Source organism: Schistocerca gregaria, chromosome 8, assembly GCF_023897955.1.
Source record: "Schistocerca gregaria isolate iqSchGreg1 chromosome 8, iqSchGreg1.2, whole genome shotgun sequence".
In the NCBI taxonomy this organism is placed as follows: domain Eukaryota; kingdom Metazoa; phylum Arthropoda; class Insecta; order Orthoptera; family Acrididae; genus Schistocerca; species Schistocerca gregaria.
The window spans coordinates 255,682,472-255,709,271 of record NC_064927.1 but is presented as its reverse complement, the minus strand read 5'-3'; the positions used below and the strand labels follow the sequence as shown (position 1 = coordinate 255,709,271).

Genomic DNA, 26,800 nt, shown 5'->3' with positions numbered 1-26,800 from the left:
GACTACTTTCAGGCAATTGGAAGCTGCTGCAAATAGGTGTGTTGAAGGGCTGCTGAGGCTTATGTAATGGAAATACCAAATGTACCTCAAGTACTAACCTCTCTTCTGCAGGAAATACAGGATCCACCACTACTTGCCCATTTGATTGTGTTCTAGGTGTCCTGTATGGTAGAGACAGGAATCAGGGACTCAGGACTTGACACCTATTGTCTTGAGCCTTAAGCTTGAGGTGCTGTCTTATACTGAAGCTGAAACTGAGCCAGTGAGATTCATTTCACCTGTTGAGAAACCTGCTGTGACCTGTGTTATGAGGAGGTGAACGTAAACTGATCCCAGTCTATTAATCATTAGCAATTTGAATGTAAGGTGAATAATGGTATCCCTAAGGGAAACGGCAGCAATGGATGAGAAGGCATACAGGTGCAACCAGTGTGGATGACTAGGAGCCTCACTCAGCATGTTAAAGAGGCTGTTTTGGCAGTCATTAATGGAACAGAGTGCAACCAGCAGCAGACTGTACCACAAGCTGGAAGAATTGAAGCCTATAATCTGTGCTCCATGGTCATACTAGGATCATTCCAGCAATTAGCAGAGAAGGTTAAGAATACCAGCATAGCTCATGAAGTTTCAATAAAGCTTACAATCTGCAGGATTGTCCCCAAAACAGATCATGGCCAGCTGGTTCTAAGTTGGACAAGACACTGTCAAGGTTTTGGGACAAGCTAGGTTATAACTTTCTAGACTTGCACCATGGGGTTGAGAACTGTAGGGTCCCCATAAATGGATTAGGTGTGCATTCTCAGAGACTGCTACCCAGATAGCTGACTCTGTGTGGGGTGCACATTAGAGTTTTTAGATTAGGCGGCTCTCCATCCAGTCCAGCTCTATAAAACAGAGAAGTATCAGTGTAATATCCAAAAACATGCTTCCCATAGGTGACAGTATTAAACTCCTAGCCGTTAAGTGCTGAAGCATTTGCAACAAAGTGACAGACCTTAAAGTGCACCTGAAAAGCAGTGGAGTTCACAGAATACTAGGTACAGAAACCTTATTAAAACCTGAAGTTTACAACAGTGAGAGTTTTGGGGATAATTTAAGACCAGTACATTAAATTTCAGGCATGCAGCTGTGCAAATAAAATTTCTTCCACTCATATTTCAGCCATATATCATCTGGCAATCCTCAGGGTGAGTCGCAAGACTGATGACAAGGTGCCAAGGGCGGCCTTATATGCTCCACTGCAGCAGTACTGCACATGCAGATCACAGATGCTGGTCAGTGGCCCTTATACACACAAGTCACCTGTGATGGAGGCTTACAGACATTCAATTCATTTATCAATGTGTGCTCGGCAGCAGTGACACCATGACGACTTCACTGCAGTTTAATTACCGCAATAGCTGGATTCCAGCTTTGTCAAAATTAAAACTATTTTCTCTATTTATTAAATTATTAGCTACTTTAATCTCTGCAGCCTCATTAAAGGAACAGGTGGATGTTAGAATCTTCAGATCACTGTAGTTCGTAGAATGCTCTGTATCAATACAGTTTTCGGCCACAGCTGACTAGTCTGGGTGTGATAAGCGAGTCTATCTTTGATGTTCCACATGTCTCTCATGAATGATGCGTGTTGTTTGACCTATGTATGACTTACCACAATTTCCGCAAGGAATCTGATACACACCCACCTTACGAAGCAATAAATCGTTCTTTACAGAGCTGAGTAAAGCTGCAATCTTTGTGGGAGGCCGGAAGATCACCTTAACACAGTGTTTCTTAAGAATACACCCTATCTCCAAGAAAAAAGCACCCATATAGGGCAAAAAACACACTTGATCTGAAGGAATCACTATCTTCTTCTCATCACATATCTGCACTCTAGGTTGTAAATTGAATGCTCTACAAATTGCAGAAAAACTCCATTCACTTTAAAAATGCTCTTCAGGTATATGAGCTCTTCTTGCAAATTATCTTTATCAGATATAAAGTGCGCCCTATGCACTAAGGTCTTAGGACAACTATGGTCTGTGAAGGATGATGGCAGCTACTGGCTGACAGATATACATGTCCTAATGTGCCATCAACTTCATGGCAAACGATGACATCCTAAAAGGGGAGGCAGCCATCTTTTTATATTTCCATAGTACATTTGGTACCAGCATGGATAGAATTCTAATGCTCAAGAAATCATTGAAATTCATTCATCCCTTGTGGCCATACTACAAATGTGTCATCCATATGCCTCCAGATGACCATTGGTTTAAAACTTCCTGAGTCCCATGCCTTGTCCTTGGACTCTTTCATAAATTAATTAGCTATTAGAGGAGAGAAGGGGCTTCCCATAACAACTCCATCAATTTGCTCATAAAATATACCATTAAACAGAAAATAAGATGAAAAAAGTGTATGTTCAAATAAGGTCATGATGTTCTTACCAAAATGTTGAACAAGAGTCCTTTAAAGGTTCCTTCGTACATAATGACACTACATCAAAATTATTGAGTGTATCCACAGTATTTAGCCTGACATTGCTAAATCTCTGAATAAAATCCATAGAATTACAAAACTAGTGACTACATTTTCCTACCAATGGTTTTAGTAAGGATGCTAAATGGTTCATGGTATGGGTTCCTCTTGTCATGTCCTAGTTCATGAACCATGGCAACGTATGAGTGGCCAAGTAAGTGGTCCTGATAGTCGGGATACCAGTTACTTTGGAATAAGGCTGGGCATCTCGAACATATTCTGAGTCATGGTCATCTTTGTGTTCAGATGGCAAAGACTACCAAATCCACCGGTTAGTCCCTCAACCATTAGGGGTAAAACTCAATGGGACCCGGGGCATGTAAGGCTAGCAACCTGATTCCCTAGTACTTTAAATATGATGCTGGCAACAATCAGAGCAAAATGCCTCGGACCTTTGGAGGTGACGGAGTCACACCTCTAATTGACAAACCAGGGACTCCTAAAATACGGCTCGGCAAACGAATGGTAAAGAGATGGGGAGCTATTAATATCAATGGGGGCTACTCTGGGAAGAAGATAGAGCTGGCAGAGGCTGCAAGTAAGATGGGGTTGGACGTATTAGCTGTTAGTGACATTCGGGTAAGGGGTGAGAAAGTAGAGGAAGTGGAAGAATACAAGGTCTACCTGTCAGTAGTCAAAGCAGGAATAGCACAATGGGGTGTAGGGCTTTACATCAGGAAAGAAATGGAACCCAGCATAGTTGCAATAAGGTATGTAAAGGAATGACTGATGTAGACAGATTTGACAGTGTCTAGCAAGATAATTAGGATTGTGTTGGTATATTCGCATTGTAAAGGGACAGGTCAAGATAAGATGGATAGTTTTTATGATGTACTCAGTGATGTAGTTGTTACAGTAAAGGACAAGGACAGTGTTCTGCTCATGGATGATTTTAATGCCAGGATTGGAAATCGAACAGAAAGGTCTGAAAAGGTTATGGGTAAATTTTGAGAGGATATGGTGGCCAACAGGAATGGGAAACAACTCTTGGATTTCTGTGCCAGTATAGGCTTAGTAATCACAAACTCCTTTTTTAAACATAAGAACATTCACCCGTACACTTGGGAAGGCGGGGGAACCAGATCTATCATTGACTATATAATAACAGTTCAGGAACTCCTAAAATACGGCTCGGCAAACGAATGGTAAAGAGATGGGGAGCTATTAATATCAATGGGGGCTACTCTGGGAAGAAGGTAGAGCTGGCAGAGGCTGCAAGTAAGATGGGGTTGGACGTATTAGCTGTTAGTGACATTCGGGTAAGGGGTGAGAAAGTAGAGGAAGTGGAAGAATACAAGGTCTACCTGTCAGTAGTCAAAGCAGGAATAGCACAATGGGGTGTAGGGCTTTACATCAGGAAAGAAATGGAACCCAGCATAGTTGCAATAAGGTATGTAAATGAATGACTGATGTAGACAGATTTGACAGTGTCTAGCAAGATAATTAGGATTGTGTTGGTATATTCGCATTGTAAAGGGACAGGTCAAGATAAGATGGATAGTTTTTATGATGTACTCAGTGATGTAGTTGTTACAGTAAAGGACAAGGACAGTGTTCTGCTCATGGATGATTTTAATGCCAGGATTGGAAATCGAACAGAAAGGTCTGAAAAGGTTATGGGTAAATTTTGAGAGGATATGGTGGCCAACAGGAATGGGAAACAACTCTTGGATTTCTGTGCCAGTATAGGCTTAGTAATCACAAACTCCTTTTTTAAACATAAGAACATTCACCCGTACACTTGGGAAGGCGGGGGAACCAGATCTATCATTGACTATATAATAACAGTTCAGGAACTCCTAAAATACGGCTCGGCAAACGAATGGTAAAGAGATGGGGAGCTATTAATATCAATGGGGGCTACTCTGGGAAGAAGGTAGAGCTGGCAGAGGCTGCAAGTAAGATGGGGTTGGACGTATTAGCTGTTGGTGACATTCGGGTAAGGGGTGAGAAAGAAGAGGAAGTGGAAGAATACACTCCTGGAAATGGAAAAAAGAACACATTGACACCTGTGTGTCAGACCCACCATACCTGCTCCGGACAATGCGAGAGGGCTGTACAAGCAATGATCACACGCACGGCACAGCGGACACACCAGGAACCGCGGTGTTGGCCGTCGAATGGCGCTAGCTGCGCAGCATTTGTGCACCGCCGCCGTCAGTGTCAGCCAGTTTGCCGTGGCATACGGAGCTCCATCGCAGTCTTTAACACTGGTAGCATGCCGCGACAGCGTGGACGTGAACCGTATGTGCAGTTGACGGACTTTGAGCGAGGGCGTATAGTAGGCATGCGGGAGGCCGGGTGGGCGTACCGCCGAATTGCTCAACACGTGGGGCGTGAGGTCTCCACAGTACGTCGATCTTGTCGCCAGTGGTCGGCGGAAGGTGCACGTACCCGTCGACCTGGGACCGGACCGCAGCGACGCACGGATGCACGCCAAGACCGTAGGATCCTACGCAGTGCCGTAGGGGACCGCACCGCAACTTCCCAGCAAATTAGGGACACTGTTGCTCCTGGGGTATCGGCGAGGACCATTCACAACCGTCTCCATGAAGCTGGGCTACGGTCCCGCACACCGTTAGGCCGTCTTACGCTCACACCCCAACATCGTGCAGCCCGCCTCCAGTGGTGTCGCGACAGGCGTGAATGGAGGGACGAATGGAGACGTGTCGTCTTCAGCGATGAGAGTCGCTTCTGCCTTGGTGCCAATGATGGTCGTATGCGTGTTTGGCGCCGTGCAGGTGAGCGCCACAATCAGGACTGCATACGACCGAGGCACACAGGGCCAACACCCGGCATCATGGTGTGGGGATCGATCTCCTACACTGGCCGTACACCTCTGGTGATCGTCGAGGGGACACTGAATAGTGCACGGTACATCCAAACCGTCATCGAACCCATCGTTCTACCATTCCTAGACCGGCAAGGGAACTTGCTGTTCCAACAGGACAATGCACGTCCGCATGTATCCCGTGCCACCCAACGTGCTCTAGAAGGTGTAAGTCAACTACCCTGGCCAGCAAGATCTCCGGATCTGTCCCCCATTGAGCATGTTTGGGACTGGATGAAGCGTCGTCTCACGTGGTCTGCACGTCCAGCATGAACGCTGGTCCAACTGAGGCGCCAGGTGGAAATGGCATGGCAAGCCGTTCCACACGACTACATCCAGCATCTCTACGATCGTCTCCATGGGAGAATAGCAGCCTGCATTGCTGCGAAAGGTGGATATACACTGTACTAGTGCCGACATTGTGCATGGTCTGTTGCCTGTGTCTATGTGCCTGTGGTTCTGTCAGTGTGATCATGTGATGTATCTGACCCCAGGAATGTGTCAATAAAGTTTCCCCTTCCTGGGACAATGAATTCACGGTGTTCTTATTTCAATTTCCAGGAGTGTACAAGGTCTACCTGTCAGGAGTCAAAGCAGGAATAGCACAATGGGGTGTAGGGCTTTACATCAGGAAAGAAATGGAACCCAGCATAGTTGCAATAAGGTATGTAAAGGAATGACTGATGTAGACAGATTTGACAGTGTCTAGCAAGATAATTAGGATTGTGTTGGTATATTCGCATTGTAAAGGGACAGGTCAAGATAAGATGGATAGTTTTTATGATGTACTCAGTGATGTAGTTGTTACAGTAAAGGACAAGGACAGTGTTCTGCTCATGGGTGATTTTAATGCCAGGATTGGAAATCGAACAGAAAGGTCTGAAAAGGTTATGGGTAAATTTTGAGAGGATATGGTGGCCAACAGGAATGGGAAACAACTCTTGGATTTCTGTGCCAGTATAGGCTTAGTAATCACAAACTCCTTTTTTAAACATAAGAACATTCAACCGTATACTTGGGAAGGCAGGGGAACCAGATCTATCATTGACTATATAATAACAGTTCAGGAATTCAGGAAGGCTGTGAGGGACACAAGTGTATTCAGGGGATTCTTTGATAACACTATCATTATTTAATCTGCAGTGAAATTGGTATTGTGAGGCCGAAAGTGCAGGAGGTCAGGTCCATATTTAGGAGGATAAGAGTGGAGAAACTTCAGGATAAGGAAATCAGGCACAAGTACATAAGAGTGATCTCAGAAAGGTACCTGTTAGTTGAATGTAGTCAATTACAGTCATTGAAAAAGGAATGGACAAGGTACAGGGACACAGTACTAGAAGTGGCTAAAGAATGTAGTAGTGTGTAAAGGTAGGATGACACAGTCAAGGCAGCCTGTAAAAGGAAAAAGAAGGCGTATCAAAAATAGCTACACACTAGAACTCAGGTAGACAGAGAAAGTTATGTTGAAGAAAGAAACAAAGGTAAACAGATAATTGCAGTATCCAAGAAGAAACCTTGGGAAGACTTTGGAAACAGGTTGGAGACTTTTGGTCAAGCTGCTGGAAAATCATTCTGGAGTGTAATTAGCAGTCTTCGAAAGGGAGGTAAGAAGGAAATAACAAGTATTTTGGACAGGTCAGGAAAACTGCTGGTGAATCCTGTTGATGCCTTGGGCAGATGGAGGGAATATTTTGAAGAGTTGCTCAATGTAGGTGGAAATACGATCAGTAATGTTTCACATTTTGATGTACAAGGGTATACGAATGATGATGGAAATAGGACCACATTTGAGGAAGTGGAGAAAATGGTCAATAGATTGCAGTGCAGTAAAGTGGCTGGGATGGATGAAATTAAATTGGAACTCATCAAATATAGTGGAATGACAGGTCTTAAATGGATGCACAGGATAACTGAAATGGCGTGGGAGTCGGGACAGGTTCCATCAGACTGGACGAAAGCAGTAATCACACCAATCTGGACAATGGTGCATAATTGGATAATTGCTCAGGAGCTATTACGCCTTTTTTCTGCAGCTGAATTCTCCGACAGTCTCCAATGGCACTGATGAAAGATGACATCAGCAAAGTCTTTGGAGTAGAGGCAGATAATGTAGCTTCATCCAGGTCCTTACCCATCAAATTTATTCTTTTTGTAGCCGCTTCATGAACCCTGTCAGACTTAGCCCCTGTAGTGCCATCAATCCAGTCCTATGAGTCAGGAGGTAAAACAGCTGCTATCTTCAAAAGCACATGGTACAGGTGTTCAGAAACAATATCCAACTTTCAACAAGTAAAAAGAATTCTTTCTCTGACAATACCAGAATCAGGCCTATGTAAAATCCTATTTACTGCATTGTTCTTGACAAAGTGAACCAACCTTGCAAATTTTGGAAGAACTCCATGGTCTCGGGTCAGTAAGAAACTTATTGAGCACATTAGTCTTGCTCTCCGATATCATAATTCATCCAAACTATGGACCCATGAAACCATCTCGATATATGAATCAAATGTCTGTACACCTTCACCACAGGCGGCATGTTTGTAAGAGTATCTCTTTGCCGCCGACCAACGCCGGTGACCCACATGCACAGTACCACCACAGTGGAGCATATAAGGCCACGCTTGGCACTTTGTTATCAGTCTTGCGACTCACTCTCAGGATGGCTGGACGATATGCAGCCGAAATATCAGTGGAAGAAATTTTATTTGCATGGCTGCATGCCCGAAATTTAATGGACTATTCATCACCCCATAAGAAGTTGAAAATGCACATCAAGTACCTCTTCAGGGAGGAGATGGTTTTATGAGTCGATAGTTCGGACAAATTATGACACTGGAGAGCAAGACTATTGAGCTCCCTGAGTTTTTTACTTAATTGTCAGTACCACGAAGCTGTTACAAAATTTACAAGGTTGGTTCATTTTGTCAAGAATAATGCAGTAAATAGAATATTAAATAGGGCTGGTTCAGCTATTGTCAGAAAAAGAATTCATTTTACTCGTTGGAAGTTGGATATTGTTTCTGAACAGCTGTATCATCTGCATTCGAAGATAGCAGCTGTTTTGTCCCCTGACTCATGGGAATGGACTGATGGCACGACATTGGCTAAGACTGACTGGGTTCATGAAGTGCCTACAAAAAGACAGATTGCCAAGTACAACCGATTAGACCAGCTTCTTCAGATGGACTCTGTTATTTGACGTATTCTCATAAATTTGATGGGTAAGGATCTGGCTGAAGCCATGTTATCTGCCTAAGTGATAAATTTTGCCTCTACTCCAAAGACTTTGCTGATATCATCTTTTATCAGTGCCGTTACAGAAGCTGTCTGACCCCTTTCAGAGGATTCAGTTGAAGAAATCAGACGTGAAAAATGCCGAGCAATTACAAATATCATCCACAAAGATGTAAAGTTTCTAAGGGAGAGAGATTTGTGATATGAAAGTCGGCTGAGGATACTAACACAGTCGTCCTGCGTGCTGATAAAGGTAATGCTACCCTCCTTTTGCATCAGGAAGTCTACAATGAAAAGATATGTGGTCTACTTAGTTCTGGTGCTTACTGGAAGATAAACAAAGATCCTACCAACAAAGTGGCAATAAGAACGGCAGCCTTTCTGAATGCTTCATCACTACCAAAGGTTGTCATAAGAAGTTTAAGAGTGCGAGGTGCAGTACTATTGAGATTTTATGGGCTTCCTAAAGTTCACAAGATGGATACGGATTTGTGTCTAGAGGATTTGTCTATGAGGCCTGTAACAAGTACTATTGGTTCACCAACGTATATTTCTGCCAAATATTTAGCTTCCTTATTAACACCGTTGGTAGGAAAATGTGGTCACTACATTCATAATTCTATATATTTTATTCAGAGACTTAGCAATATCAGGGTAAATAGTATGGATGTGCTCGTTAATTTTGATGTGGTATCATTATATATTAAGGTATCTTTAAAGGACTCTTCATCTCTTATCGGTCAACATTCTGTTAAGAACATCACAGACTTATTTGAACATATGCTTTTGTCATCTTATTTTCAGTTTAATGGTATATTTTATGAGCAGATTCATGGACTTGTTATGGGAAGCCCCTTCTCTCCTCTAATAGCTAATTTATTCATGGAAAAGTCCATGGACAAGGCACAGGACTCACCAAGTTTTAAACCAATGGTATTCTGGAGGCACATGGATGACACATTTGCAGTATGGCCACATGGGATGAATGAATTATATTGATTTCTTGAGTATTAGAATTCTATCCATGCTAGTACCAAATGTACTATGAAATTAGAAAAAGACAGCTGCCTCCCCTTGGATGTTGTCATTTGCCGTGAAGTTGATGGCACATTAGGACATGCCACGTATCATAAACCAACACGGACACATCTATATCGGTAACCCAGTAGGTTCCATCACCCTTCACAGACCATAGTTGTCCTAAGACCTTAGTGCATTGGGTGCACTTTATATGTGATAAAGATAATTTGCAATAAGAGCTCACACACCTGAAGAGCATTTTTAAAGGGAATGGATTTTCTCTGCAATTTGTAGAGCATTCAATTTACAGCCTAGCGTGCAGGTATGTGATGGGTAAGAAGATAGTAATTCCTTCAGATCAAGTGTGTTTTTAGATTAGCTAATAATTTAATAGAGATAATGGTTTTAATGTGGACAAAGCATCGTATCCAGCTTGTGGGGTAATTAACTGCACAGAAGTCATAATGGTGTCACTGCTGCCGAACATACACTGATAAACTAATAGAATGTTTGTACACTTCTGCCATAGGCAGTGTGTAAGTGTATCTCTTTGCTGCCAACCAGCATGAGCTGTACCACCGTTACCACCATGGTGGGGCATATAAGGTGACACTTGGCACCTTGTTGTCAGTCTTGTGACTGACCCTGAGGGTGGCTGGATGACGCGCAACCAAAATATCAATGGAAGAAATTTTATTTGCTTTTTGCTATTTGGCTCGAAATTTAAAGAACTATTCATTATACCGCAAAAGTTGAAAATGCACAATTTAAGAGTATACTGAGGGGAAGAGTAATGGGAAAAGGAGGCAACTTATTTCCCACAGTTGAAAAGAAATTTTAAAACCATCTGATATGGTAATTGAAGTTGCATGTGGGACCACTAAGGCAAGACTTGTTATCAAAGTGGGCACAAAATTACAAGGGGCATTCGATGAGCAATGCAACACTTTTTTTTTTTGCAGCCCATTTTTGTTAAAAAAGAAAAAAAAGAACAAATTGTTGTAGGACATTGTGGAAGATTCCCACTTCAGCCTCTATAGTTTCATGAAATTCCAATATGCCGTGGCACCATACATAGCCTTCAAAATGGCGTCTTTGACAAAGGTGTGTTCCAAGCAGAGAGCTGTCATTGAGTTTTTTTAGTGGAAAACCAGAACATCACAGATATTCATAGTCAGTTTCAGAACGTCTACAGGGACTTGGCAGCAAACAAAACCATGGTGAGTTGTTGGGCGAGGCGTGTGTCATCATCACAGTAATGTCACACAAACCTGTAAGAGTCCTCACATGACTGTAAACCACACACACTATGACTCTTGCAATGTTGGAACATGCAGACACTCTCATCTGAGGTAATTGATGGATTACAATCAAACATGTCATTGCACAACAAGATGTCTTGTTGGTAGTGCTGACATACTAATCCACCAGTTGGGATATTCAAAGATGAGTGTCCCTCTGGCTCAACACTGCCTTATAGACTGAGCATGACAATTTTTAGTTGAGCATTGTCACAGGCAATGAAACATTGGTTCACCAAATCAGAAACAAAATGGCACATGCCACCTCTCCTCTGAAGAAAATGTTCAAAGCCACATCCTCAGCCACTAAAGTCATGGCAATGGTCTTTTGGGATCATGAATAGGTTATCCTGTTTGATGTCCTCCCTCATGGTGCAATGATCAACTCTGAAGTCTATTGTGCTACCTGTAGGAAATTGAAGAAATGACTTCAGTGTGTTCATTGCCATGAAAATGCAAATGAACTCCTTCTCCATGAAAATGCGAGGCCTCTTATAAGTCTGTGCACTCGAGAGGAACTCACAAAACTTCATTGGATTGTTCTTCCTCATACATCCTACAGCCAGAATCTCTCACCTTCCAAGTTCCGTCCATTTGGCCCAAAGAAGAATGCATTCTGTGGGAAGCAATAAATGGATGATAGGTAGATTATTGATGCAACAAGATGTTGGCTTTGATGCTGACCAGTGTAGTGGTAGCATGCGAGCATATAAGCCCTCCTGCTAATGTGGTGTAAGGCCATCACATTGAACGGAGATCATGTTGAAAAATAGAGATTTTTAGCCAAAACACTGGGGAATAATATCGTGTATTGGAATCATGAATAAAAGTAACCTGCTTTCAGAGAAAAGTGTGTTGCATTACATATTGAATACCCCTTGTGTAACTCGATACTAGTATTGACCCACCTCTTAATGTAACCAAAAACTTTAGAGAAAATCTCAATCTGCTTGTATGTAAGTACCCTAATTGTACTATTATAATTGGAGGAGACTCTTATCATTCAGTAAACAGTTGGGATGGCTACAGTTTCATTACAATTGGGATGATTACACTTTTGTTAGTGGGGGCTTCACAAGACATCCTGTTAAATATTAGTAAATGCCTTCTATGAAAACTACCAAGAACTGATAATTTAGGAGCACCCTCATGATGGAAGTTTATTAGATCTAATGATAAGAAACAGACCTGACCTCTTTAAGGACGTTTGCAACAAAACTGACATCACCAATCATGAGGCAGTGTAGCAGCACTGAATACCATAGTACAATGGGCAATTAAAACAAACAGAAAGATATATGAGGGTGGTTTGAATAGTTCTTGGAATGCAATAGAATAAAATTACTTACATCACTGATTTTTTTATATTTTTCAATGAAGTCTCCTTGTAGATTAATGCACTCGGTCCAATGATGTTCCAGTGCCTTGATCCCATCTCAAAAATGAGTTTCCTCCATGCCTGCAAAACAGTTGTCAACTCCGGCTATCAGTTCCTCATTTGAAGTGAATCTTTGTCCACCAAAAAAAACTGAGGAGATGGAAGCCTGACGGAGCCATATCAGAAGAATAAGATGATATCTGGCAAGCTTGAGCAATTTCACTCACTTTCAACGATCCTCTGTGAGCATTTTGTGCACTTTTGGAATGATTTCTGGAGTAGTATCACATCTTGGCCAACCATAACACAGATCACCATATAAGCTCTCCTGGCCAAATTTAAATTCATTTTTCCACTTGGGAACAGTTGAATATGAAGGAGCAGAGTCCCCAAGCATATTCTGAAAAATTGACATGAATGTCTTCTGCTTTCATACCTTTCCTTACCAAGTGCTTAATCACTGCTTGAATCTTGTTTTTTTCCATCTTTGTAAATCACAACGCGGAAACAACAATAGAGCCACATCACTGCCACAGCTCTCTTCCAAGAGCACTGACATGGCACATGTTTACAGTCAACAGTCCAAGGAATGTCATGTGAACAACTCATTGCACTAGCACTGACCTCTCTTGGTGATTCCGAGAACTTTTCAAGCCATTCTCGTATATGTTCAGAAATCTAGAAGAAGAATTTATAATGTCCTATCTCAATGAGGAACCTGAGACTTTTGCTGAGAACAAGAGCATGCAGAAAACTAAGGCTCAAAGTTAAAGGACCATGCACTGGATAGATATGTACACAGTAGGACAGTCCATGATTAGAGAGACTATCAGTGCTTACAGTTACAGTTACAGTTACTGCATACAAACTGCATACAAACTTCTACAGGAGGAGAGACTACTGTGTAATAGGTGAAGAAAAGGCATAGGGTTGTAGACAGAGAAATGCTGGATGAAATGTGTTTGGTTATCAAGGGAGCTACCAGTATGTGTGAAGCCTTCAATGACAACTATAACAAAATATTGTTGAAAAGATCTTTCAGAAAACCCAAAGCAATTCTGGTCATACATAAAGGCTATCATTGATATCAAAGTTAGTGTCCTGTCACTCACGGATGAGACAGATAGTAGCAAAGAAAAAGAAGAAATGATTAACTTAGTTTCAAATGTTCCTTTCCAAGGGAAATCCCAATACTATTTTAATTCTTATACCCTGAAATGATGAGTAAAGTACCATTGAAAAGATGAGTGAAATAAGTATTAATGTCATTGGCATTGAGAAACAGCTGAAATGGTTAAAACTGAACCAAGTCGTATGTTCTGATGAAATCCCTATAAAATTCTATACAGACTATGTAGCTCAGTCAGCCCCTCTATTAACTATAATTTATTGTATATCCCTTGAACAAAAACTGTGGCCAGCAGTGATACCTGTCTACAAAAAGGGTAGCAAAAAGGGTTGCACAAAACTATCATTCAATATCCTAGATATTCAATTGTTGTTCAATCTTAGAATATATTCTGAGCTCAAATACAATGAGATATCTTGAACAAGGTGACCTTCTCATTGTCAACCTCCATAGATTCCAAACACGTTGATCTCATTAAATCAAACTCATGTTTCTATCACATGACATCAAAGACATGGGTCGAGGCAGTCATATAGATGCAGTATTTCTTGATTTCCTAGAAGCATTTCACTCAGTAACACACCTATGCTTATTATCAAAAGTTCAATTGTATGGAGTATCAAGTGAAATTTGTGACTGTGTAGAGGACATTTTGGCAGAAAAGACGCAGCAAGTTATCTTGGATAGAGAGTCACTGATAGGTGTACAAATAACTTTGAGTATGACCCAGGGAAGTGTGTTAGATCCCTTGCTGATCATGTTGTATGTTAATGATCTTGCGGACAATATTAACTTAAACCTCAGATTTTTTGCAGAGGGTGTAGTTATGTATAGTGAAGAAATGTTTGAAAGAAGCTGCATAAATATTCAGTCAGATCTTGATAAGGTTTCAAAGTAGTGCAAAGATTGGCAACTTGCTTTAAATATTACAAAATGTGAAACTTTGCCCTCCAGAAATTAAAAAAAAAAAGTATCCTATGACTATAATATCAACGAGGCACATTTGGAATCAGTCAACTCACACAAATACCAGAGTGTTAACACTTTGAAGGAACATGAAACAGGATGATCACATAAGCTCGGTCATGGGTAAAGCACATAGTAAGACAGTTTTATGGTAGAATACTAGGGAAATGCGACCAGTCTACAAAGGCAATTGCTTACAAATCACTTGTGTGGCCCATCCTAGTGTGGGTGACCTGTACCAAATATGACTAACAGAGGATACTGAACGTATATATAGAAGGGCACCACAAATGGTCACAGATTTGTATTACATGCCGGACAGTGTCACAGTGATGCTGAAGAAATGAACTGGCAGGCTCTTAAAGACAGACATAAGCTATCCCAACAAAGCGTACTAAAAAAGTTTCAGGAACTGGCTTTCAATGATGGCTCTAGGAAGATACTGTAATCCCCCTAGATGCTGCTCCCATAGGGATCATGAGAACAAGATCAGATTAACTACAGCATGCACTGAGGCATTTAAACAATCATTATTCCCATATTGAATGGAACAGAAAAACTTCGAGTAACTGATACCCTGGGGCATACTCTCTGCCATGCACTTAACAGTGGTTTGCTCGGTATGGATTTAGATGTAGTTGTGGATGTAGGTGCATTAACAGGCACAGAAGCAACTACTGCTGGCTACCTCCACCAGGTTCAAAGCTGGCAGAATTGATTTTTTTGGTTAAGCTAACTTATCTATGTGCTAGTGCTGCCTCACTTTACTATCCACCTAGGTGCCTCTACTATCCATCTGGGTGCCCAGGGATTTCATATATGAAGCACCAGCCCATGTATGATGATATATCTCTACTTCTGGTATCTGTAAGTCATTTTTATTTGTTTCGGATAACATAATATTTTTTGTAAGATTAAAAATTTAGGTGGTGGGCGTTAATCACTTTTAATCCTGTTAAATTATTTTCCTAGATGTGTTGGATATGGATTTGTCTATGCCCTTTTCAGTATACTTGTGTCAACAGCAAACATCTCAGGTTTAGAATAGACCTCCAATGTCAGAGGTAAGTCATTTACACAGGCCAAGAAGACAAGTGAGCCGAGAATCGAATCTTGCAAGAACCATTTTCAGTGTCTGTCCACTCAAATTTCATCTTATTTTTGTTGCATAATATGTTAACGTTACCCTGAGTTTTTCATGGTTCTGAAATGACTTTATATTTAAAAGGGAAACATACAACTGTAGTTCCCACAGTATATTTTATGATGTAAACAATCACAGGCCTTGTCAACATCACAGAAAATGTTAATAGGGTAATTTTTCTTCTACCAATACTGACTGTCCATATCATATATTGTTTTCTCTGTCAAAAAAGCATTTACAGAAGCCAAACAGAAGTGCTGTTAAAATGCTATTCCCAGAGAGGTGGTTCAATAGGCTGTTGTAAGCTACCTTCTCTAAAAAAAATTGACAACATGGGAAGGAAGGTGATGGATCTATAATTGGAGGTTACTTGCTCTGCTCCACTTTTAGAAATGGGTATCACTACTGTATAATTCAGGTTTAGTAAACACACCCTGATTTATCAAATAGTTATGACGATTACCAAGTCAAAATTATATTTTAGTACTTTGGTTGACGTTCCAGTGACTTAATGATTTTTGAGATCATCTTATAGATGATTTACAAAACTGATGCCTGGTAGTTGTATTTGCAATGCTTGTCTGAATAAGTCTAGTGCATCTCCTTTTGATAGTCCATGTTTTGTTTCTGTGTTATCAGCTACAGTTACAAATAATTTCTTGAACTGATTAGCCACTAATTTAATTTAATATCACATGTCCCTTGCTAAAGTAGTAGTAGTTTTACAAGGATACTGGGTATGATTGTGGTATTGACAGGGATGGGATAGGTAGATTGCCATTGCCTTGTAGTAGGAACCTCCCAGCATTTCCATGAAGTAATTTAGGGAAAGAACGGAAAACATATATCAGGGAGTTGAATATCATTTGCTTTAGTGTGTTTATTCATTTTAAGGTGACCAATTCTCCAAACAATAAAGAATTTTGAAACACTGTTCTTGTCCCCTTTAATTCTTCATTAGAGCAGCTCTCTGCATTTAATAAAGCTCCCTTTTCCTGCTACAACATATTTTGATCCCAGCTAGTGGCCCTCCTTTTTCCCATGTGTCTGAGTCATGGTAAAGAAAAACAAGAACATTCTTAGAAAAGAACTAAATTTCTCATCTGCTTTGGTCCTTGGTAAACTTCTTTCCACTGTTCATTTGCAAATTACCTCTGAATAGTGTAACTTGAGTTGGTATTTATGACAGAATGTTTCTTTTATTGCTTAAATCTGACTGATGAGGATGCTTCATTGCTGACATTTTATCATCATAATCATACAAACCATATATTATGGGGCTTACATCTGCATCATGAGATACAGTTGTGTTTTTCACTAAATCCTACTCTCATTGGGCGTGTTACTGCGGGATCAAACTATAGCTGGAAATCTGCAACTAGTGCCTTTGGCCTGAACTTTTTGAGATCATATCAGTATTTAAATATCCACATAAAAATTGCTTCCCAATTATTTCTACACATTTGTATTAGGTTTTTGGCTAAGATGATTCAATATACTTCAAGGCAGCCTACTACCACACAACTACCTCATGTATGGAGCAGATTCCGTACTGCATGGAAATATTTTACATTCTCGCAATATTCACCAAATTAAATAAATAAATACAAGAGGACACAACACGTGGAAAATTGAAATGAAGTAAAACAATGCTTCTCCCATAACTTATCATTTGAATATTTGACCACAGCAATGTAATTTCTGCATAACATTCATGTTAAAGATCTTCACTTGGCTAGAATCCAGACAACATATAGTGGGCTGTGTAAAGTTATATAAGATTTTTGTTTGATGCACAACATAAAACAGCAGTTGAGTAACATAAGATCAAATGGAGTGGCTTTTCTCCCAAGTTTCATATATGTATTAACCTACACGTAATTCACACAATTACCAGTGTGAGTACATCAGCAATCATCGTAATTTGCTGTTAGTATACTTTACATAAAGAATCTTTAGTGGTTGCATCTGTCAATTAACTTACAACTTGATTTCTTCCACCTCCCTGATGGTTCTCGTGATAGGGGTTACAGAGCATGATGTGTGAATAAATGAATTACAGGCATATGATAGATACTGTTTCAGTCAATTTGGATATCCTTGGAAATTTAATATGAGTGTCTATTTCTGTTCTACATTTTCTTGCTTGAATGTTGCCAAAGTTTCGGGAAAATTTATAATGGTTAGATACTAATTTTCAACCACGTAGGTCCTAGCTGTAACCGATCGAACTTAAATGGAAGGACAAGCCACTGAATAAAGATAATCTGTTTCCTGGCCCATAGGTTGACAACACTGACTCAACAATGACATTTCTAGATTTCACTATCATTGTGCTTTAGCTGTACTCGTTCAGTAAATAGCTCAATTCTTACTGATTTCAGACCATTTTATTGTAAGAGCCGCAAAGTCCCTACGCATCAAGGAAGCAATGAGAGGGAGGATTTAATGTCCTGTACTCTGAAGGCATTAAAGATGCTGAAATTATTTGCAGAATGCAACTGTAGTATTGTGATGGCTGTCAGTGCAAACAAAAAATTTACAAGTACATAGAGCACTTTTTATGTGGAAGTGTACCTGTCTGCAACAAAGAGTGTTCAGATAGGTCATCCACTTTGAAAATGGACAGGAACATTGATAGAGCTGAGTGAATGATTCGTGACAATTATCATGCCATAATTGTGCATTAGTTGAGAATAAAACACATGAACCTTTTATTTATTAAAAATTTGTGTTTATTGGGTACTATGTCAACTGTCAAACAAACAGACTCAGTCACATAGTAACCACTGCTGAGGCATGGGTCCATCACTACAAACCAAAGAGTAAGCTGCAGAACATGTTGTGAAAACATCCATCTTTACCTGCAGCAAAAGGCATTCAAGAACCAAGCTCCTGCTGGAAGTGTTTTGAGATATGAAGGATAAGAGAAGTTTACAGAAGGTGTGCTTTTACTTCAGGAATACGGCCACCCTCATACTGCTGAGAAAACAATCCAGTGTATCCAAAATCTTGCTTTTGAGCTCCTGGGGCATCCATTGTATGGTTCTGACTTACCTCCAAGTAATTTTTGTCTTTGCGATCTGATGAAAGATCACCTGCTGAAACTAAGTTTTTGTCAAATGGCAAGGCTGCCAGGTCGGTGCAGCAGCGCATGAGCATAATGCTGCAATGTTTCTTCCAACACTGAACTAGGAAGCTTATTAAGAGATGGGTAAAGTGCAAATGGCTTGAGGGAGATTATCCAGACAAATGATGTTACTTATAAAGTTGTTTTACCAGTAGCAAGTTTCATTTGTAAAAATGGCCAAATTGCCTTTCCTTTTTTACTCAGACTCGTGTATTTGAATTGATGGCAGTTTTCAGTATAGCATATAAATGTAGTTTGTTTCATTGTTCTCTCTGGTATTGATGTTACTGGCTTCATTCACATTACACAAGTGTTGCTTCAGATAGAGAACTACAGAAAATGGTGCATGAGGTCATTCTTCTCAGAAGTCTTTAGTTTTAATTTGTAGTTTCCTGTTTAAAGTTACTGGGCTAGCAATAAATATTTTCACAATCTTAAAATATCTTGTTTGCAATATGAGAAAAGTAATTTTATTAAATCAAGAAGATCTTACCTTTGTGTTGATACATTGTACATAGGGTTGGAGACTGCATCCTCCATTATTTTGCTCACATTCATTAATGTCCAGACAATAAAACCCATTTCCAGTGTAGCCTAAAATGAACATTGCAAGATAACTTCATAAAAACCACAATGAATATAAAATTACTGATTTATAAAGTCATACTGAAAACTATATATATAAACAAAGATTATGTAACTTACCAAACAAAAGCGTTGGTATGTTGATAGACACACAAATAAACACAAACACACACACATAATTCAAGCTTTCACAACCCATGGTTGCTTCATCAGGAAAGAGGAAAGGAGAGGGAAAGACGAAAGGATGTGGGTTTTAAGGGAGAGGATACGGAGTCATTCCAATCCCGTGAGAGGAAACACTTACCTTAGGGGGAAAAAAGGACAGGTATACACTCGCACACACACACATATCCATCTGCACATATACAGACACAAGCAGACATTTGCCTTTTGTACCAAATTACCAGAGCCACTTCCTCATCCCCTCAAACCCAGAACCTCCCACAGAAGAACCCCAAAAGTGCCCCACTTGTGACAGGATACTTTCTGGGACTGGATCAGACTTTGAATGTGGCTCTCCAGCAGGGATACGACTTCCTTAAATCCTGCCCTGAAATGAGATCCATCCTTCATGAAATGCTCCCCACTTCACCAAGAGTGTCTTTCCGCTGTCCACCTAACCTTGTAACCTCTTGGTTCATCCGTATGAAATCCCCAAACCACCTTCCCTAACCTCTGGCTCCTACCCTTGTAACGGCCCCTGGTGTAAAACCTGTCCCATGCACCCTCCCACCACCACCTACTCCAGTCCTGTAACCCGGAAAGTGTACATGATCAAAGGCAGAACCACATGTGAAAGCACCCACGTGATTTACCAACTGACCTGCCTACACTGTGAAGCTTTCTATGTGGAAATGACCAGCAACAAACTGTCCATTCACATGAATGGACACAGGCAGACAGTGTTTGTTGGTAAAGAGGACCACCCTGTGGCTAAACATGCCTTGGTGCACGGCCAGCACATCTTGGCACAGTGTTACACTGTCCGGGTTATCTGGATACTTCCCACTAACACCAACCTGTCAGAACTCCAGAGATGGGAACTTGCCCTTCAGTATATCCTCTCTTCCCGTTACCCACCAGGCCTCAGCCTCCTCCGCTCATATCTCACCTGTCAATCAACAACATCTTTGCCTCTGTACTTCTGCCTCGACTGACATCTCTCCCCAAACTCTTTGCCTTTACAAATGTCTGATTGTGTCTGGATGTGTGTGTGTGTGTGTGTGTGTGTGTGTGTGTGGGTGGGTGTGTGTGGGTCCCGGCTTTTGCATAACAACTTGTAACGAATGTACACACCGAAGATCTATCAGAAAATGATATAGCTAGTTTTTGCAATAGCCAATTAAGACAGAGATTTTCAATTTTCTTGCATTTTCATAAAAAAGGCAAGTGGGATATAACAGCTAACATAAACAACTAGCATATAAAGCAGGTGTGAGGCAATTCTGTAACTATTTCAGAACCTCATACTAAACTTGTAATTAGTTATTGCATAATCATGTATAATACTTGTGATGTTAACTACGTTTTAAATTATAGCATCCAGCACAAACCTGTTGGGCAAGATCCGCAATGAAATGACCCAGGTACATTAATGCATGGTACCGGTGGATCCCTGGAACATGCTGGGCTACTACTTGAACACTCATCCACGTCTTGAGTGCATGAAATTCCATTTCCTTTAGTCCAGCCCTGTTAAGAAAAAGCATTTTCACAATCCCTTACGTCAATTGCTACTACTAGTACCATATCAAGTTACCAAAACTGGCTGTGAAAATTGATTCATAGAAAAATGTGATATAGTAACATGTTCATTAAATGGAGAGGAACATCACACCTAATTTATGAATACAAACGGCACATCCCCAACCACAGAACTGTCTATCACTTCTTCTATTGACGAGAATTAACTTTTTCTTACAGTATCTCCTGTTCAACTTGAGCGCCATTATAATACCATTTGTTCAGTTGGTTTTTTTTAATTTACTACATAATCATGTATTATACTTGTGACACTGGTAACTACATTTTAAATTCTTGCCTGCAACAGAAACCTGTTGGGCAAGATTCACAATGAAATGACCCATGTACATGAATACAGTTTTTTCTTCCAACATGATGGGTAACTAATGGTCGCGTACAACCAAATGGTAAGAAATCTGGAACAATTATATGATGCTTTTGGTAATGAGTTTAGTAATGAAAAATCTTATCTGAAAGAGAAGCGCACGAGATAGAGTCAAATTCAGTGTCTCAGTCATCACTGTGCATTTAAAGGGGAAGAAAAATATTTGTGCCGAAACGGCATCAAAATTGGGAGAAACATTAAATGCGCCTTGGAGACATAGCTGCAAACTTTTAGAGTGTCATTTCATAACATGAACTTACCACAGTCTCATGTTCGAGTGTACACAGTCGGGGATTCCCTCATCTTCGCATTAATCAAATATTAACCTTTATTTCTTCTGCGAAAATCGGCTAACTTCGAGTCGTTACGGAGCTCGCCATCGACTTTCGTGTCACTTCTGTAATGCATTAACCCACCACATACTCGTTTCTACCTATACGGTAATCTCTAATCTGCCTGCTCTGAGAGGAGGTGGAACTTGTCCCAGCAGCCAAACTGCTACCTACTGCAAACTTTTGCTCCCAGCATCCTCCGCAAAAAAGGCCATCTAAACCCTTTCGTGACCTAGTCAATTACAATTACAGATATTACTATAAAAATTAGTTCCATGCTTTTAGAATGGATACTGAGTCAGGCCATTTCGATTGCTGTTTGTAGTTTTATTATTATTTTAAATCAGACGTTTTATGTCCCGTGGACTCAAAGTGGAATAAGCGGTTTCTTAAATTCATTTCCCCTACAGTCGAGCGGGACGTCATAAGATACATCCCACTTAAAATATTGGTTTTTTTTTTTTTTTACTACAGATTAGGATCCGTAAAAAGAAAAAAGTAAGTTTCCGTTTCATATCAAATCAAGGGAAACAAAGCTAGATTACAACAACAAATTAAATACATAAATGTACAAATTTAGATACAAATGTGAACAAAAGGCACAAATTTAAAAGTATTTTATAAATAAACATGTGCATAAAGCTGTATATTTGTAGCAAACAAGGTAAAAAAGACAGACACCTGTATCTTTACTCAGTTTATTACTGACAGGAAAAATGGTGAAATAAAACCCTCAAAACGCAAAATGCACAATGGAAAAATGAAACAATTAAGCGAAACCTTGCGCAATAGTTTTCAAACAATGAGCTTGTTGGCTCCAGATAGATCATACAATTAACGCTAGATCGCAGCGGAACACAGGCGTTAGACTTTCATATCCCTGTGAACTGGGGGAAATAATTTTGTGAGACACGGATGTCCCGCTGGTCACGAAAGGTTTAAAGTTAGCATTCCCCAACAGCCATATCAAAGCGCGCCGGTGACCATCGTGCTTCCAATGCATCCTTTCACCACTAGAAAAACCGTCCAAAACATTGACAGTGTTGTAACTTTGGTATGACTGCACATTGTGGACACGGCATATTGAGAAACCCAAAGGCTTAAGGTCCTATGTTAGTATTGTTTGCTTGTTTCATTGTTCATATCATCCGTTCGTTTGGAGCCTTAGTAGTTATACCCCTGTGTATGTGACTTATGTAAGTGTACTGATTTTACTACCTTATCAGTCGTTAGCGAGTTAGTAAACTGCTTCCTTTCTTGATGGTAATGATTGTTTGTAATATGAGTCACATCAAGATGTAACCCGTTACACAGAGTGAAACAGGGACTTCAAGCTGGGATAGCATTGAACAAAGTGACTACTGAACCAGGACAGTATGTGAAACTGTACATTGACAAAGCTCAACTAAGAGTAGTACGTTTTGTATTATCACGAAATAGGGGAGAGAGTGTCATGGGCATGATACAAGGTTTGGGACGGCCACCATTAAAACGAAGGCGTTCTTCGTTGTGGCAGAATCTTCTCACGAACTTTCAATCACCAACTTTCACCTCCGAATGCGGAATTTTGCTGACGCCGACCTACATAGGGAGAAACGATCATCATAATAAAATAAGGGAAATCAGAGCTAACACAGAAATATATAGATGTTCCGCACGCAATTCGAGAGTGGAATAATAGAGAATTATTGTGAAGGTGGTTCGATGAAGCCTCTACCAGGCACTTCCGGAGTATCCCTGTGGATGTAGATGTACCAAATCACAAGCTGCAAATGTGAGAAGAAAAGTGCGTGTGCTACGGTACTGACCCAGTCCAATGACAGAACACTGAACACTTATATGTTAGACGGAGTAAACTGTGATTGTTCACTTGTGGAAACGTACGAAGACGAAGGAAATGTGCACAAGCAACGGACGCAATCCAGTGACGAAGCACGGAACACATTAGTTATACGCTGTGCAACAAAATTAAAGGAGCACCTTTTTGAAACCCCGTAATTGTTTCCCATTGCGGCGTGTAAGTTTGAAAACTGTCTCGAACGTGCCTAAAAGCTTACTCCGTAATGGTGCAAAAACGTGGCGACCTGCGAAGTCACCCGCGGCACGGGGACGTCAGAACCGCGACACCCAGCGTCGAAACCACAGGGTGGCAAAGGAAAACATTTCAGACGAAACCACCCCTTTCCGCGGGACGTTAATTCCCACAGTTCACAGCGCAATGGGCAACAGGAAGATGCCGTTGACACTGCTGAGACCCTCGGACGTTTCAACCGTTAACCAGTGCATGAGCCGTGTCACGCTAGATTAACATTCCCTGGTCCACCGATTGAAATGTGCTGCGAACAGCTATGCATCCCGCATCTCGTGGTCGCGCGGTAGCGTTCTCGCTTCCCACGCCCGGGTTCGATTCCCGGCGGGGTCAGGGATTTTCCCTGCCTCGTGATGGCTGGGTGTTGTGTGATGTCCTTAGGTTAGTTAGGTTTAAGTAGTTTTAAGTTCTAGGGGACTGATGACCATCGATGTTAAGTCCCATAGTGCTCAGAGCCATTTGAACCATTTGAACAGTTACGCAATTCTCTAGTGCGGTTGCAGCCGTTCGTCACACTGAGCAACGCTGGTAACATGAAACGAAAACATGGTTCGCAGTTGTTACCCTTTTATGTGGAAATTAAAATGCGGTTCTTTTTGTGGTGTATACGTCATGTCTCTCCCGAATGTCTCTACAAATGCTTTCTACGATCACACGTTTCATCGAGGCCTTCTTAAGTACCTTAAGTTTACTTATAACCATCCTGTAGTTAGCGAAGTGAATTCGACAGAAGAAGAGAACGAAGAGGAGGCGATTGAAGAACCTGTTATCGCCACATCGAGACGATGAAATGTGTCGATCTGTTACTTAAAAAAGCAGGACTAAATGTATCTGTTTATAGCGAGGCTTTCACTCTCCAGAAAATGTAAAACGTGGATGAGAAACAGATAAAGAAACAACTGCATGATTATTTCCCGAAGGTAAATGAAAGCAAGTCATACGCAATACGATGTTTTTAATGTAACTTTGTAAACAAGTTGTCACTTTATGGTGGATAACACCTAAGTATTGCCGTGGGCTGTCAGATTCCCGATGTAGCATGTTGAGTAAGTACAGGAAATGGCAATTATCAGTTAAAAAGTTATCCGTGAAGTATCACCTGCGGATTATGACGGATAATCGGGAGCTTGTTGCTACTGTAGCACTGAACTGCGAGGAATATCAACAAGCAAATCCTATCGCTCCCGTAGTGCTAGAAATCGGAAGCGTCAGGTGTCAAATCTTTTGTGAAGAAAAAACGGTATTCTGTTACAAAATTTTCTCCGCTCATTCTTGTTTAATGTTTAAACCTCACTTGCTACTGATTTCAACGCAATTGTGGCTTCATCTTTAGACACTTTCGCACCTCGATCGACATGTCATATCATCGCAAGCATAGCTGGTTGATGCACTGCAGCAGCCGACTGGCCAAGCGAGTTTTCGTCCAGTTTTCTTAACAATGTACAGAAATTAATCTTCAACACAATAATGGTTAAAAAACCTGTAGCATTGTCTAACATATAAATTGTGATTTAATGAAATAGAATGTATCCTTAAAAGGTTAGTAAATGCCCCAATCTTACGACAATAACCTGTTATTTTCAGTGCTTTAATAAACTGTACAATCGTATCACATAATCGTATGCAATTTTGTGATTTGTAATGCAGAACTGATGACAAGGAAGTTTTCCCCAGGGAACTGTTGTGCAGTACAGAGTCCAGACAGTGTGGGGTCCACACCACGTGGTGCCACATATGGTCAGAAGCCGTTTGGATACCACATCCTATTGGGCTGTACATTGTGGTGACCATATCACGTGCCACATTCACTCCGAGGAGGTGTACATGGAACATGCCACAGAGCAGTGGCAAGTAGGGCCCTTGCCAGCGCAAGGCTCTTACCATATGCCCAGAAGCAGTGTGCGTTGCTCGTGCTACAGGGCAGAGCAGTGCAAGGTTCTTGACAGTGTGGGACCATACAATGTGCCACATATGCTCAGAGATGGTGTACATGGCACATGATAGTGGGCAGAGCCTCTGACAGTGTAGTGCCCATACCACGTACCAACTCTGCCAAGAAATGGTTTATGTATCACTTGCTACCGAGCAGTGCAGTGCGGGGTCCTTGACAGTGCAGAGATGTCTTCTGAAGAGTACGTTGCAAGGCATCCCAGATATGCTCAGTAATGTTCATGTCTGGGGTGTTTGGTGGCCAGCGGAAACGTCTAAACTCAGTAGAGTGTTCCTGGAGCCACTCTGTAGCAGTTATGGTCGTGTGGGGTGTCGCATTGGTCTGCTGTAATTGCCCAAGTCTGTTGAAATGCAGAATGGACATGAATGGATGCCAGTGATCAGACAGGATACTTACGTACCTGTCATCTATGACAGTCGTATCTAGACATATCAGGGGTCCCAAATCACTCCAACTGCACGTGCCCTACACCATTACAGAGCCTCCACCAGCTTTAACAGTCCTCTGCTGACATCCAGAGTCCATAGATTCCTGAGTTTGTCTCCATACCCGTACACGTCCATCTGGTCGATACAGTTTGAAACGAGACTCGTCCGACCAGGCAACATGTTTGCAGTAATCAACAGTTTAATGACGGTGTTGACGGGCCCAAGCGAGACGTAAAGCTTTGTATTGTGCAATTATCAAGGGTACACGAGTGGGCGTTTGTCTCCGAAAGCCCATATCGTTGATATTTCGTTGAATGGTTCACATGCTGACACTTGTTGATGGACCACCATTGAAATCTGCAGCAAGTTGAGGAAGGGTTGCATTTCTGTCACGTTGAACGATTCTCTTAAGTCATCGATGGTCCCGTTCTTTGCAGGATCTTTTTCTGGCCGCAGCAATGTCTTAGATTTGATGTTTTGTCGGATTCCTGATATTCACGGTACACTAGTGAAACGGTCGTACGGGATAATCCCCACTTCATCGCTACCTCCGAGATGCTGCGTTCCATCGCTCGTGCGCCGATTACAACACCACGCACTTAAAATCTTGATAACCTGCCGTTGTAGCA

General features: G+C 41.1%; 1 protein-coding gene across 1 annotated transcript in view; it reads right to left on the bottom strand.

The window, feature by feature from the left end:
- The window catches only part of LOC126285435 (cubilin-like), a 780,558-nt gene that overhangs the window by 665,725 nt on the left and 88,033 nt on the right, over positions 1-26,800 (bottom strand). Inside the window, exons 9-10 of the mRNA XM_049984824.1 lie at positions 20,797-20,935; positions 19,152-19,252 (exon numbers count right to left, since the gene is read on the bottom strand). Of these exons, the coding sequence (XP_049840781.1) occupies positions 19,152-19,252; positions 20,797-20,935 (240 nt within the window). The remainder of the gene's footprint in view (positions 1-19,151; positions 19,253-20,796; positions 20,936-26,800) is intronic.